This window comes from Rhinoderma darwinii, chromosome 4 (genome assembly GCF_050947455.1).
Source record: "Rhinoderma darwinii isolate aRhiDar2 chromosome 4, aRhiDar2.hap1, whole genome shotgun sequence".
NCBI lineage: Eukaryota > Metazoa > Chordata > Amphibia > Anura > Rhinodermatidae > Rhinoderma > Rhinoderma darwinii.
Window position 1 is genome coordinate 6,009,120 of NC_134690.1, and position 16,516 is coordinate 6,025,635.

Here is a 16,516-nt window from a genome sequence, read left to right on the forward strand (position 1 = left end):
AGGCAATGATCGGTGTCATGAAGGGATCAGTTCTGGGATAGCTCACATGATCCGGGAAGAAGGCAATGATCGGTGTCATGAAGGGATCAGTTCTGGGATAGCTCACATGATCCGGGAAGAAGGCAATGATCGGTGTCATGAAGGAATCAGTTCTGGGATAGCTCACATGATCCGGGAAGAAGGCAATGATCGCTGTCATGAAGGGATCAGTTCTGGGATAGCTCACATGATCCGGGTAGAAGGCAATGATCGGTGTCATGAAGGGATCAGCTCTGGGATAGCTCACATGATCCGGGTAGAAGGCAATGATCGGTGTCATGAAGGGATCAGTTCTGGGATAGCTGACATGATCCAGGTAGATGGCAATGATCGGTGTCATGAAGGGATCAGTTCTGGGATAGCTCACATGATCTGGGAAGAAGGCAATGATCGGAGTCATGAAGGGATCAGTTCTGGGATAGATCACATGATCCGGGTAGAAGGCAATGATCGGTGTCATGAAGGGATCAGTTCTGGGATAGATCACATGATCCGGGAAGAAGGCAATCAATCATCGGTGTCATGAAGGGATCCGTTCTGGGATAGATCACATGATCCGGGTAGAAGGCAATGATCGGTGTCATGAAGGGATCAGTTCTGGGATAGATCACATGATCCGGGAAGAAGGCAATCATCGGTGTCATGAAGGGATCAGTTCTGGGATAGCTCACATGATCCGGGAAGAAAGCAATGATCGGTGTCATGAAGGGATCAGTTCTGGGATCGCTCACATGATCCAGGTAGATGCAATGATCGGTGTCATGAAGGGATCAGTTCTGGGATAGCTCACATGATCTGGGAAGAAGGCAATGATCGGAGTCATGAAGGGATCCGTTCTGGGATAGATCACATGATCCGGGTAGAAGGCAATGATCGGTGTCATGAAGGGATCAGTTCTGGGATAGATCACATGATCCGGGAAGAAGGCAATCATCGGTGTCATGAAGGGATCAGTTCTGGGATAGCTCACATGATCCGGGAAGAAAGCAATGATCGGTGTCATGAAGGGATCAGTTCTGGGATCGCTCACATGATCCAGGTAGATGCAATGATCGGTGTCATGAAGGGATCAGTTCTGGGATAGCTCACATGATCTGGGAAGAAGGCAATGATCGGAGTCATGAAGGGATCAGTTCTGGGATAGATCACATGATCCGGGTAGAAGGCAATGATCGGTGTCATGAAGGGATCAGTTCTGGGATAGCTCACATGATCCGGGAAGAAGGCAATGATCGGTGTCATGAAGGAATCAGTTCTGGGATAGCTCACATGATCCGGGAAGAAGGCAATGATCGGTGTCATGAAGGGATCAGTTCTGGGATAGCTCACATGATCCGGGAAGAAGGCAATGATCGCTGTCATGAAGGGATCAGTTCTGGGATAGCTCACATGATCCGGGTAGAAGGCAATGATCGGTGTCATGAAGGGATCAGTTCTGGGATAGCTGACATGATCCGGGAAGAAGGCAATGATCGGTGTCATGAAGGGATCAGTTTTGGGATAGATCACATGATCCGGGAAGAAGGCAATGATCGGTGTCATGAAGGGATCAGTTCTGGGATAGATCACATGATCCAGGTAGATGGCAATGATCGGTGTCATGAAGGGATCAGTTCTGGGATAGCTCACATGATCCGGGAAGAAGGCAATGATCGGTGTCATGAAGGGATCAATTCTGGGATAGCTCACATGATCCGGGAAGAAGGCAATGATCGGTGTCATGAAGGGATCAGTTCTGGGATAGCTCACATGATCCGGGAAGAAGGCAATTATCGGTGTCATGAAGGGATCAGTTCTGGGATAGCTCACATGATCCGGGAAGAAGGCAATGATCGGTGTCATGAAGGGATCAGTTCTGGGATAGCTCACATGATCCGGGAAGAAGGCAATGATCGGTGTCATGAAGGGATCAGCTCTGGGATAGATCACATGATCAGGGAGAAGGCAATGATCGGTGTCATGGAAGGGATCAGCTCTGGGATAGATCACATGATCAGGGAGAAGGCAATGATCGGTGTCATGGAAGGGATCAGCTCTGGGATAGATCACATGATCAGGGAGAAGGCAATGATCGGTGTCATGAAGGGATCAGTTTTGGGATAGCTCACATGATCCGGATAGAAGGCAATAATCGTTGTCATGATGGGAACAGTTCTGGGATAGATCACATGATCCGGGAAGAATGCAATGATCAGTGTCATGAAGGGATCAGTTCTGGGATAGCTCACATGATCCGGGAAGAAGGCAATGATCGCTGTCATGAAGGGATCAGTTCTGGGATAGCTCACATGATCCGGGTAGAAGGCAATGATCGGTGTCATGAAGGGATCAGTTCTGGGATAGCTGACATGATCCGGGAAGAAGGCAATCATCGGTGTCATGAAGGGATCAGTTCTGGGATAGCTCACATGATCCGGGAAGAAGGCAATGATCGGTGTCATGAAGGGATCAGCTCTGGGATAGCTCACATGATCCGGGTAGAAGGCAATGATCGGTGTCATGAAGGGATCAGTTCTGGGATAGCTCACATGATCCGGGAAGAAGGCAATGATCGGTGTCATGAAGGAATCAGTTCTGGGATAGCTCACATGATCCGGGAAGAAGGCAATGATCGGTGTCATGAAGGGATCAGTTCTGGGATAGCTCACATGATCCGGGAAGAAGGCAATGATCGCTGTCATGAAGGGATCAGTTCTGGGATAGCTCACATGATCCGGGTAGAAGGCAATGATCGGTGTCATGAAGGGATCAGTTCTGGGATAGCTGACATGATCCGGGAAGAAGGCAATGATCGGTGTCATGAAGGGATCAGTTTTGGGATAGCTCACATGATCCGGGAAGAAGGCAATGATCGGTGTCATGAAGGGATCAGTTCTGGGATAGCTCACATCATCTGGGAAGAAGGCAATGATCGGTGTCATGAAGGGATCAGTTCTGGGATAGATCACATGATCAGGGAGAAGGCAATGATCGGTGTCATGGAAGGGATCAGCTCTGGGATAGATCACATGATCAGGGAGAAGGCAATGATCGGTGTCATAGAAGGGATCAGTTCTGGGATAGCTCACATGATCCGGGTAGAAGGCAATAATCGGTGTCATGATGGGAACAGTTCTGGGATAGATCACATGATCCGGGAAGAATGCAATGATCGGTGTCATGAAGGGATCAGTTCTGGGATAGATCACATGATCCGGGAAGGAAGGTAATGATCGCTGTCATGAAGGAATTAGTTCTGGAACAGATCACATGACCCAAATTAAAACGGTATTACTGATGTGGGATGTACACAGTGACGGACATTATGAGATCAGTTGTGGGACAGCTGACATGATCCGGTATATACACGTGATAATCAGTATAAAAGGAGATTATTTCCAGATTGGATGACATACGTAATGCGCGAGACAGTGACTGCTATAAAGAGGAGCAGAAAACAAAGATGCAGGAGGGCGCTAAGATATATGCAAACATTGGATATATGGATTCCATGCAATGCATTACTGCTGTATTTACTTATATATGGGAGGTTCTTGGCGCTGATTCTGACCACATTATGTAAGCTCACGTGCCACGACGAGGCGGGCGAGTCCATATATTCAGTGTTTGCATAGTCCTGAGCGCTCGCAGGGTGCTGCCGCATCTTTGTGTTTCCTATGGTATTGCTGCCACAGCCGATTTGCACATTTATTTCACTGCTATCTACCCTGAACACAATTTGTAGGCCTAGGCCCGAGAGAGAGCGGTGAGTCTGGAGTATGAGGTCTCCTGGTCGTGGCACGTGGACACACACAATGTGATCAGAACGTGCGCTAAGAGCCTCGTATTTATAAGTATAGCAAACATAGCAGTAATGAGATGTAAAATAAGAAAACGTTGCATATATCTTAGTGCCCACAGAGCCGAGATCAGACCAGATCAGCTTTGGATTAGAACTCGTGCAACGCAATGACCAATATAACCAAAGGATCAGTTGCCGAATAGATCACAAGACCCACAATGGACAGTGACTGGTTAAAGAGGTCAATTAGCTCAGAACTAGATCACATGATCCAGGATGTATGCAATGATCGGTATAATGAGGGGATCAGTGCTGGAGTAGATCACATGATCCAGGATGTACATGATGATTCGTATAATGAGGGGATGAGCTCTGGAGTAGATCACGTGATCCAGAATGTACATGATGATTGGTATAATGAGGGGATCAGCTCTGGAGTAGATCACATGATCCAGGATGTAGATAATGATCGGTATAATGAGGGAATCGGCTCTGGAGTAGATCACATGATCCAGGATGTAGATAATGATCGGTATAATGAGGGGATCAGTGCTGGAGTAAATCACATGATCCAGGATGTGGATAATGATCGGTATGAGAGGATTAGCTCTGGAGTAGATCACATGATCCAGGATGTAGATAATGGCCGGTATAATGAGGGGATCAGCTCTGGAGTAGATCACATGATCCAGGATGTACATAATCGGTATAATGAGGGAATCGGTATAATGAGGGGATCGGCTCTGGAGTAGATCACATGATCCAGGATGTAGATAATGGCCGGTATAATGAGGGGATCGGCTCTGGAGTAGATCACATGAGCCAGGATGTAGATAATGGCCGGTATAATGAGGGGATCGGCTCTGGAGTAGATCACATGATCCAGGATGTACATAATCGGTATAATGAGGGGATCGGTATAATGAGGGGATCGGCTCTGGAGTAGATCACATGATCCAGGATGTAGATAATGGCCGGTATAATGAGGGTGATCAGCTCTGGAAGAAATCACACGATCCAGGGTGTAGACAGTTACCGTTAGGCTGGATTCACACGAACGTGTATTGCGTCCATGCGGGCCGCGTGGTTTTCACGCGGCTCGCATGGACCAATACAAGTCTATGGGGCAGTACAGACAGTCCGTGCTTTTTGCGCAGCGTTTGTCCGCTGCGCAAAAAGCGCGACATGGTCAATATCTCGGCATATTTTGAAGTCAATGGGTGCGTGAAAACCACGCAGGTTGCACGTGCGAACTGCGTGATTCGCGCACCAGCTGTCAAAAAGATGAATGTAAACAGAAAAACACCACGTGCTTTTCTGTTTACAAACATCCAAATGGCGTGTCATAATGATGGCGGCTGCGCGAAAATCACACAGCCGCGCATCATATAGCACCATCGCCTCACGGAGCTGGTAAGTGGCTTTTGCGCAGGCAAAACGCCGTGTGTTTTGCGTGCGCAAAAACGCCACGCACGTCTGAATCAGCCCTTATAATGAGGAGTATGTACATATTGACTGATATAATGAGGAGATCAAATGATCTAGGCTGTACATAATGATCGGTATAATGAGGGGATCAGCTCTGGAGTAGATCACATGATCCAGGATGTAGACACGGACCGTTGTAATATGGAGATAAGTAGTGAAATAGATCGTATGATAAGTATGTACATAATGATTGGTATAATGAGGGGATCAGCTCTGGAGTAGATCACATGATCCAGGATGTAGACACGGACCGCTGTAATATGGAGATAAGTAGTGAAATAGATCGTATGATAAGTATGTACATAATGATCGGTATAATGAGGGGATCAGCACTGGAGTAGATCACATGATCCAGGATGTACATAATGATCGGTATAATGAGGGGATCAGCTCTGGAGTAGATCACATGATCCAGGATGTAGACACGGACCGTTGTAATATGGAGATAAGTAGTGAAATAGATCGTATGATAAGTATGTACATAATGATTGGTATAATGAGGGGATCAGCTCTGGAGTAGATCACATGATCCAGGATGTACATAATGATCGGTATAATGAGGGGATCAGCTCTGGAGTAGATCACATGATCCAGGATGTACATAATGATCGGTATAATGAGGGGGATCAGCTCTGGAGTAGATCACATGATCCAGGATGTACATAATGATCGGTATAATGAGGGGGATCAGCACTGGAGTAGATCACATGATCCAGGATGTACATAATGATCGGTATAATGAGGGGGATCAGCACTGGAGTAGATCACATGATCCAGGATGTACATAATGATCGGTATAATGAGGGGGATCAGCACTGGAGTAGATCACATGATCCAGGATGTACATAATGATCGGTATAATGAGGGGATCAGCTCTGGAGTAGATCACATGATCCAGGATGTACATAATGATCGGTATAATGAGGGGAATCAGCTCTGGAGTAGATCACATGATCCAGGATGTAGACACGGACCGTTGTAATATGGAGAGAAGTAGTGAAATAGATCGTATGATAAGTATGTAGATAATGATCGGTATAATGAGGGGGATCAGCACTGGAGTAGATCACATGATCCAGGATGTACATGATGATCGGTATAATGAGGGGATCAGCTCTGGAGTAGATCACATGATCCAGGATGTACATAATGATCGGTATAATGAGGGGGATCAAGACTGGAGTAGATCACATGATTCAGGATGCAGATAATGGCCGGTATAATGGAGGGGGGGGGGATCAGCTCTGGAGTAGATCACATGAAACAGCCAAAACTCTCATTGTCTCTCTGATTCTCTCGTCTTGACTCCTGTAACTCATTAAATGGTCGGTCTTCCCCTCACCAAACTCTCCCCTCCCAAATCTATCCTCAATGCAGCAGCCAGGCTCATATTTATGACCAACCGCTACACCAATGCCTGTGCCAGTCACTACACCTCTACATCAACGACTCTACCCTGTGCCAGTCACTACACTGGACCGCTACACCAATGCCTGTGCCAGTCACTACACCTCTACATCAACGACTCTACCCTGTGCCAGTCACTACACTGGACCGCTACACCAATGCCTGTGCCAGTCACTGCACCTCTACATCAACGACTCTACCCTGTGCCAGTCACTACACTGGACCGCTACACCAATGCCTGTGCCAGTCACTACACCTCTACATCAACGCCTCTACCCTGTGCCAGTCACTACACTGGACCGCTACACAAACTCCTCTACCCTGTGCCAGTCACTGCACTGCTACACCAATGCCTCTACCCTGTGCCAGTCACTGCACCGCTACACCAACGCCTCTACCCTGTGCCAGTCACTACACTGGACCGCTACACCAATGCCTGTGCCAGTCACTACACCTCTACATCAACGCCTCTACCCTGTGCCAGTCACTACACTGGACCGCTACACCAACTCCTCTACCCTGTGCCAGTCACTGCACTGCTACACCAATGCCTCTACCCTGTGCCAGTCACTGCACTGCACCGCTACACCAACGCCTCTAATCTGTGCCAGTCACTGCACTGCACCGCTACACCAACGCCTCTAATCTGTGCCAGTCACTGCACTGGACCGCTACACAAACGCCTCTACCCTGTGCCAGTCACTGCACTGGTTGCCCATCCCCTTCAGAATAAAATTCAAACTTATTCCTCTCCCCCACGACGCTCTCCCCAGTGCTGCACCTCCTTACATCTCCTCCCTCATCTCTGTCCACCACCCTACTCGGGCTCTACGTTCTGCCAACGACCTTAGATTAAAATCCTCCATAATCCGAACCTCCCACTACCGTCTCCAGGATTTCTCTCGTGCTGCACCCGTCCTCTGGAATGCGCTACCCCAGACAATCCGATTAATTCCCAATATCCACAGTTTTAAACGTGCCCTGAAAACACATCTATTTAGACCGGCCTATAACATTCCCTAATCTGACTCCTTTCCATGGCCCCCCTTATAGATTAGTCATCAGAATAAGATTCCCTCACACTCCTTCTCTTCATGTCCGTCATACACGGATACCGGCTGGTGACCGGCTCATGCAGCTTTATGTTACCACCGCATGTGTATAAAAATGGCCGGACCATTGTACAGAACAAACACTATTACACTTTGTGTCTCCCTTATGTCCTCATAGATTGTAAGCTCTTGCGAGCAGGATCCTTACTCCTCTCCTCCTCATAGATTGTAAGCTCTTGTGATCAGTGTCCTCGCCTCCTCTCCTCCTCATAGATTGTAAGCTCTTGCGAGCAGGGTCCTCTCTCCTCAGGTTTGAATTGTAAATCAGCTTTGTCACTATGTAATGTCTGATATTGTTTGTTTCATGTCCCCTCTAAATTGTAAAGTGCTGCGTAATATGTTGGCGCTATATAAAGATTATTATTATTATTATAATGAGGGGATCAGCTCTGGAGTAGATCACATGATCCAGGATGTGGATAATGATCGGTATAATGAGGGGATCAGCTCTGGAGTAGATCACATGATCTAGGATGTACATGATGATTGTTATGAGGGGATCAGCTCTGGAGTAGATCATATGATCCAGGATGTACATAATGTTCGGTATAATGAGGGGATCAGCTCTGGAGTAGATCACATGATCCAGGATGTGGATAATGATCAGTATAATGAGGGGGATCAACTCTGGAGTAGATCACATGATCAAGGATGTACATGATGATCGGTATAATGAGGGGATCAGCTCTGGAGTAGATCACATGATCCAAGATGTAGATAATGATCGGTATAATGAGGGGATCAGCTCTGGAGTAGATCACATGATCCAGGATGTACATAATGATCGGTATAATGAGAGGATCAGCTCTGGAGTAGATCACATGATCCAGGATGTACATAATGATCGGTATAATGAGGGGGATCAGCTCTGGAGTAGATCATATGATCCAGGATGTACATAATGATCGGTATAATGAGGGGATCAGCTCTGGAGTAGATCATATGATCCAGGATGTACATAATGATCGGTATAATGAGGGGATCAGCTCTGGAGTAGATCACATGATCCAGGATGTACATGATGATCGGTATAATGAGGGGATCAGCTCTGGAGTAGATCACATGATCCAGGATGTACATAATGATCGGTATAATGAGGGGATCAGCTCGGAAGTAGATCACATGATCCAGGATGTACATGATGATCGGTATAATGAGGGGATCAGCTCTGGAGTAGATCACATGATCCAGGATGTACATAATGATTGGTATAATGAGGGGATCAGCTCGGAAGTAGATCACATGATCCAGGATGTACATAATGATCGGTATAATGAGGGGATCAGCTCTGGAGTAGATCACATGATCCAGGATGTAGATAATGATCGGTATAATGAGGGGATCAGCTCTGGAGTAGATCACATGATCCAGGATGTAGATAATGATCGGTATAATGAGGGGGATCAGCTCTGGAGTAGATCACATGATCCAGGATGTACATAATGATCGGTATAATGAGGGGATCAGCTCTGGAGTAGATCACATGATCCAGGATGTATTCAATGATTAGAATAATGAGGGGATCAGTGCTGGAGTAAATCACATGATCCAGGATGTAGATAATGGCAGGTATAATGAGGGGATCAGTGCTGGAGTAGATCACGTGATCCAGGATGTACATAATGATCGGTATAATGAGGGGATCAGTGCTGGAGTAGATCACGTGATCCAGGATGTACATAATGATCGGTATAATGAGGGGATCAGCTCTGGAGTAGATCACATGATCCAGGATGTACATGATGATCGGTATAATGAGGGGATCAGCTCTGGAGTAGATCACATGATCCAGGATGTAGATAATGATCGGTATAATGGAAGGGAATCAGCTCTGGAGTAGATCACATGATCCAGGATGTACATAATGATCGGTATAATGAGGGGATCAGCTCTGGAGTAGATCACATGATCCAGGATGTAGATAATGATCGGTATAATGGAAGGGAATCAGCTCTGGAGTAGATCACATGATCCAGGATATACATAATGATCGGTATAATGAGGGGATCAGCTCTGGAGTAGATCACATGATCCAGGATGTAGATAATGATCGGTATAATGAGGGGATCAGCTCTGGAGTAGATCACATGATCCAGGATGTAGATAATGATCGGTATAATGAGGGGATCAGCTCTGGAGTAGATCACATGATCCAGGATGTAGATAATGATCGGTATAATGGAGGGGAATCAGCTCTGGAGTAGATGACATGATCCAGGATGTACATGATGATTCGTATAATGAGGGGATCATCTCTGGAGTAGATCACATGATCCAGGATGTACATGATGATTGGTATAATGAGGGGATCAACTCTGGAGTAGATCACATGATCCAGGATGTACATGATGATTCGTATAATGAGGGGATTAGCTCTGGAGTAGATCACATGATCCAGGATGTACATGATGATTCGTATAATGAGGGGATCAGCTCTGGAGTAGATCACATGTTCGAGGATGTACATGATGATTCGTATAATGAGGGGATCAGCTCTGGAGTAGATCACATGATCGAGGATGTACATGATGATTCGTATAATGAGGGGATCAGCTCTGGAGTAGATCTCTGCAGAACATACGCAGATATAGTGAAGCTTGTCTGGTACTTTTTAGCGGAGAATCTATGGGTATGTGCACACACACTAATTACGTCCGTAATTGACGGACGTATTTCGGCCGCAAGTACCGGACCGAACACAGTGCAAGGAGCCGGGCTCCTCGCATCATACTTATGTACGATGCTAGGAGTCCCTGCCTCTCCGTGGAACTACTGTCCCGTACTGTAATCATGTTTTCAGTACGGGACAGTTGTCCTGCAGCGAGGCAGGGACTCCTAGCATCGTACATAACTATGATGCTAGGAGCCCGGCTCCCTGCACTGTGTTCGGTCCGGGACTTGCGGCCGAAATACGTCCGTCAATTACGGACGTAATTAGTGTGTGTGCACATACCCTAAAGGCTCCACCTGACGGCTTCAATCTCAAGAAAATCCTGTATACAACATGGTGATCTGTCGCTGCCTCGAACGATGACCCAAGGGTAAGTACAGTGAAGGAAATAAGTATTTGATCCCTTGCTGATTCTGTAAGTTTGCCCACTGTCAAAGACATGAACAGTCTAGAATTTTTAGGCTAGGTTAATGTTACCAGTGAGAGATAGATTATATAAAAAAAAAACTGAAAATCACATAGTCAAAATGATATATATTTATTTGCATTGTGCACAGAGAAATAAGTATGTGACCCCCTACCAACCATTAAGAGTTCAGCCTCCTCCAGACCAGTTACTGCTCCAAATCCACTTGGTGCCTGCATTATAGACAGCTCTTACATGGTCACCTGTATAAAAGACTCCTGTCCACAGACTCAATGAATCAGTCTGACTCTAACCTCTACAACATGGGCAAGACCAAAGAGCTTTCTAAGGATGTCAGGGACAAGATCATAGACCTGCACAAGGCTGGAATGGGCTACAAAACCATAAGTAAGACGCTGGGTGAGAAGGAGACAACTGTTGGTGCAATAGTAAGAAAATGGAAGACATACAAAATGACTGTCAATCGACATCGATCTGGGGCTCCATGCAAAATCTCACCTCGTGGGGTATCCTTGATCCTGAGGAAGGTGAGAGCTCAGCCGAAAACTACACGGGGGGAACTTGTTAATGATCTCAAGGCAGCTGGGACCACAGTCACCAAGAAAACCATTGGTAACACATTACGCCATAATGGATTAAAATCCTGCAGTGCCCGCAAGGTCCACCTGCTCAAGAAGGCACATGTACAGGCCCGTCTGAAGTTTGCAAATGAACATCTGGATGATTCTGAGAGTGATTGGGAGAAGGTGCTGTGGTCAGATGAGACTAAAATTGAGCTCTTTGGCATTAACTCAACTCGCCGTTTTTGGAGGAAGAGAAATGCTGCCTATGACCCAAAGAACACCGTCCTCCCTGTCAAGCATGGAGGTGGAAACATTATGTTTTGGGGGTGTTTCTCTGCTAAGGGCACAGGACTACTTCACCGCATCAATGGGAGAATGGATGGAGCCATGTACCGTCAAATCCTGAGTGACAACCTCATTCCCTCCACCCACCAGGACATTAAAAATGGCTCGTGGCTGGGTCTTCCAGCACGACAATGACCCGAAACATACAGCCATGGCAACAAAGGAGTGGCTCAAAAAGAAGCACATTAAGGTCATGGAGTGGCCTAGCCAGTCTCCAGACCTTAATCCCATCGAAAACTTATGGAGGGAGCTGAAGATCCGAGTTGCCAAGCGACAGCCTCGAAATCTTAATGATTTACAGATGATCTGCAAAGAGGAGTGGGCCAAAATTCCATCTAACATGTGTGCAAACCTCATCATCAACTACAAAAAACGTCTGACTGCTGTGCTTGCCAACAAGGGTTTTGCCACCAAGTATTAAGTGTTGTTTGCCATCAAATACTTATTTCTCTGTGCACAATGCAAATAAATATATATAATTGTGACTATGTGATTCCTTTTTTTTTTTTTTATATAATCTATCTCTCACTGGTAAAATTAACCTAGCCTAAAAATTCTAGACTGTTCATGTCTTTGACAGTGGGCAAACTTACAAAATCAGCAAGGGATCAAATACTTATTTCCTTCACTGTATATATATATATCTAAAGAAAACCCAGCTCAGACGTCCAAGACCTGTATACCATGGCAGACGGCAATCTATTAATGTATTTATATAGGATTGTATATATTGTAACAGCTGATCCCTACAGCACCCCCCACTATATAATATATCCTGTCGTAATTGATGCGCTGTGAGCAGCTACAGGACACGTGGGGGGGGGTGAGGACGGAGCGGACACTACTATATTACAGCCCCCGCTCCTCTCATGGACCCCGGAGATGCTCGCAGCCCACAACGAGGGGAGGGCAGAATATGGGCAGCTGAACAGTATTTACCCTTCATACACAACTCCTTATCAGGACATTTCCACATAACATACAGGTATATATCAATGCACTCTGGACCGTGGTCACTGCGGCGGACGGGTGGGGGAAGGGCGACCACTTTGAGCCCAGCCGGTGCAGATTGTCCTTCTCTCATGTTCGTTAGGGCGGAGTTCCACTTTACAGTTCGGCCGTCGTTTACAAAAAAACATAAATACTTTATAAATGGGCACAAATCTGTGGATCTGATATAAAAGGGGGGGTAACTAAGAGCCGCCTGTGTCCCCACCGGACCGCCGCGTCAACTCTATAAAGAGGAGTCACCATCTGTAACCACAATGGAGCCCAAATAAAGGGGGTACTGGGGGCGCCAATTAAATGCTCCCTCAAAGAGAATATATATATATACATACAGATGTAAGGAGAGCTTTCACCGGGTCGTCTCCCCCATTCTATAGGGGCAAGGCGGCTCCCGCTCCCATTAGAAGTGATACACGGAGTATAGGGGGCACCATACAGGGGGCTCAGTGAGCGGAGACTCGTGTTATGCGCATACAAGAGGGTCGCTCCTGCATTTTGCCTCCCGCCGGTCATGTGACACGGCGCTGTGAGCTTGGATGGAGCCTTAATATGAGCAGACACGAGGTTCTCACCTTCAGAAGCTTCATCAGCCCTTCCAGCTGCACCATCAGCTCCCTCCGACTCTCCTGAAGAGCTGACATTCTCTGCTCCAGCTCATCCTTCCTCTGCCTGTGGACAGAACGGGACACGTCACTGCTGGAGACCTCCGCTACAGGTGGTAACGGTGGTGGCGCAACAAAAGGGTTAATAGATTACCGGGCTAGAACTGATCGCCAGCGAGGGGCGGGCAGCCGGGTGTAACGGGTGCCCCATAAAGTGATGGTGAACAAGGTAAATAGAGGGTTAATGTGAGCCACTAGATGTCAGTAAGAAAAGGGTTAACATGAACTTATCTCTCACAGTCTAATGATGTAAGGAAAAAAAGATATGAGACTCCCTGGAGCAGTAATGAAGGGGTTAATACAGTACTGTGCTCCCACTAATATTATAAGAAGGGGTTAAGGTGAGCGCGTCCTCTCTGGAGCAGTAATGAAGGGGTTAAGCTGAGCGCGTCTTCTCTGGAGCGGTAATGAAGGGGTTAATGTCTTGCATGTTAGGCCCCATTCACACAGCGCTTGTGCTGTCCGCCGGGCGTATACGTTACTAAACACTAAAGAAGTAATGGAAAGAAGTGAGGGGCGAGGAGAGAAGCGACGGGCGGAGGGCGAGGAGAGAAGCGACGGTCGGAGGGCGAGGAGAGAAGAGACGGGCGGAGGGCGAGGAGAGAAGAGACGGGCGGAGGGCGAGGAGAGAAGAGACGGGCGGAGGGCGAGGAGAGAAGCGACGGGCGGAGGGCGAGGAGAGAAGAGACGGGCGGAGAGCGAGGAGAGAAGAGACGGGCGGAGGGCGAGGAGAGAAGCGACGGGCGGAGGGCGAGGAGAGAAGCGACGGGCGGAGGGCGAGGAGAGAAGCGACGGGCGGAGGGCGAGGAGAGAAGCGACGGGCGGAGGGCGAGGAGAGAAGCGACGGGCGGAGGGCGAGGAGAGAAGCGACGGGCGGAGGGCGAGGAGAGAAGCGACGGGCGGAGGGCGAGGAGAGAAGCGACGGGCGGAGGGCGAGGAGAGAAGCGACGGGCGGAGGGCGAGGAGAGAAGCGACGGGCGGAGGGCGAGGAGAGAAGTGACGGGCGGAGGGCGAGGTTGAGCGCCATTTCTATCAGTGTCCTGTGGGTTTTCTCCTTAGAGGAAGGTGATGATTCTCATTGTGGAGACCCAACTGTACTGAGTATAAAGAGCAATGCTCCCTGGGAGAAGTATAATCCCCCTGCACCATCACACCCGATACACCCACCCGCACCATCACACCCGATACACCCACCCGCACCATCACACCCGATACACCACCCGCACCATCACACCCGATACACCCACCCGCACCATCACACCCGATACACCCACCCGCACCATCACACCCGATACACCACCCGCACCATCACACCCGATACACGACCCGCACCATCACACCCGATACACCGCCCGCACCATCACACCCCCCGCACCATCACACCCGATACACGACCCGCACCATCACACCCGATACACCGCCCGCACCATAACACCCCCTGCACCATAACACCCCCCGCACCCTCACACCCGATACACCGCCCGCACCATAACACCCCCCGCACCCTCACACCCGATACACCGCCCGCACCATAACACCGCCCGCACCATAACACCCCCTGCACCATAACACCCCCCGCACCCTCACACCCGATACACCGCCCGCACCATAACACCCCCCGCACCCTCACACCGCCCGCACCATCACACCGATACACCGCCCGCACCATAACACCCCCTGCACCATAACACCCCCCGCACCCTCACACCCGATACACCGCCCGCACCATAACACCCCCCGCACCCTCACACCGCCCGCACCATCACACCGATACACCCCCCACACCCTCACACCCGATACACCCTCCGCACCTTCACACCCGATACATCCCCCGCACCTTCACACCCTCCCCCTTACCGTAGCAGCCGGAGCTCGGCCAGCAGGGTGGGGTTGTGCTGCGCTTTCTCGGGGGTGGGCTGGGACGCCTGCTCGTGCTCCAGACGCAGCCGCTGAATCTCCTGTAGGATTTCTCTGTAATGACGACAAATGAGACGTCACTGACCGGTGAGTGAAGCTCCGCCCCCTGCGCTCCTCATAGAACAGCCCGTGCGATCGCCTCTATGCTGTATGGGACACGACAGAGTGTTGGGGCTCCTCCCCCGCCATTAGTATTTATTTCCCTGAGCCCCCCCCATTCCCTCATCGTGGCGCTCCTGCAGCCGTACACACGATCGCGCCCTGCCCCCTCCTACCAGTCTCCCGTTTTAATGATGCATCCCTGACATATATGAGGTATCCCACGCTGGGTGTCTCCATTACGGTGCCCATATTAGTGGTCACCCAGCTTTCCACACACTCTGAGTGACATATAAATCTGCATAGTTATGTAATGTTACATCCCCATACTCCCCTCCTACTGCTCTACATGTGTGTCAGTCTTCACTGAACTTCTAGCATTCTATTCATGAACAAGGAAGCTTTGGATACATAGAGTAGTAGGCCCTGACAAGATAGGGGGCGCTGCAGAGCAGGGAATTGTGGGTGAACACAGAAAATGAGGAATACATGACCCCCTGCAGCTATTCATAATACGACCCTTCCCTGTACTCCACTCACACCCCATGCTGCTGTACATGTTACATGACACTCGTTCTTACCGGTTCTTATTCTCCAGCTCGGCGATCAGCTGTCGCTGCTGCTTGTTGGCGTCAAAGTTAAAGCTGAGTTCAGTGGGCGCTCGAGGCTGCAGAGGACAAGGTCATGGCGGACGTGGGACACGGACACTGCGCACATCACATGACACATCTCCACATCATGCTGAGGAACCCTGTAAAGCCTGGTCTCCAGACACATCCAGAGCTGCATTCACAATTCTACTGCTTTCCTGTTAGCTCCCAGGATCTCAAATTTTTCTGGCGCCACCTGCTGGTTCAGGGTCTGCGCAGAACTCGCTCTGCTACGTAGCATTGTAGAACATGTAGTGTTTACACCAGACAGTAGAAAACAAACTACGTCTCCCAGCAGGCAGCTGGTTTACAGGAAGAAATGTAAATGCAGCTCTGGATGTGACTGG

General features: G+C 48.6%; 1 protein-coding gene across 6 annotated transcripts in view; it reads right to left on the reverse strand.

Moving 5' to 3' along the window:
• The window catches only part of LOC142759001 (dystrobrevin beta-like), a 180,954-nt gene that overhangs the window by 20,542 nt on the left and 143,896 nt on the right, over positions 1-16,516 (reverse strand). For all 6 annotated transcript variants that reach the window (XR_012883039.1, XR_012883037.1, XR_012883036.1 and 3 more), the window contains 3 exons: positions 16,101-16,186; positions 15,361-15,474; positions 13,414-13,510 (listed from right to left, as the gene is read on the reverse strand). Coding sequence is in view for 1 of the 6 variants with exons in the window: in XM_075860782.1 (XP_075716897.1) it covers positions 13,414-13,510; positions 15,361-15,474; positions 16,101-16,186 (297 nt within the window). In the remaining 5 variants the exon portion in view is untranslated. The remainder of the gene's footprint in view (positions 1-13,413; positions 13,511-15,360; positions 15,475-16,100; positions 16,187-16,516) is intronic.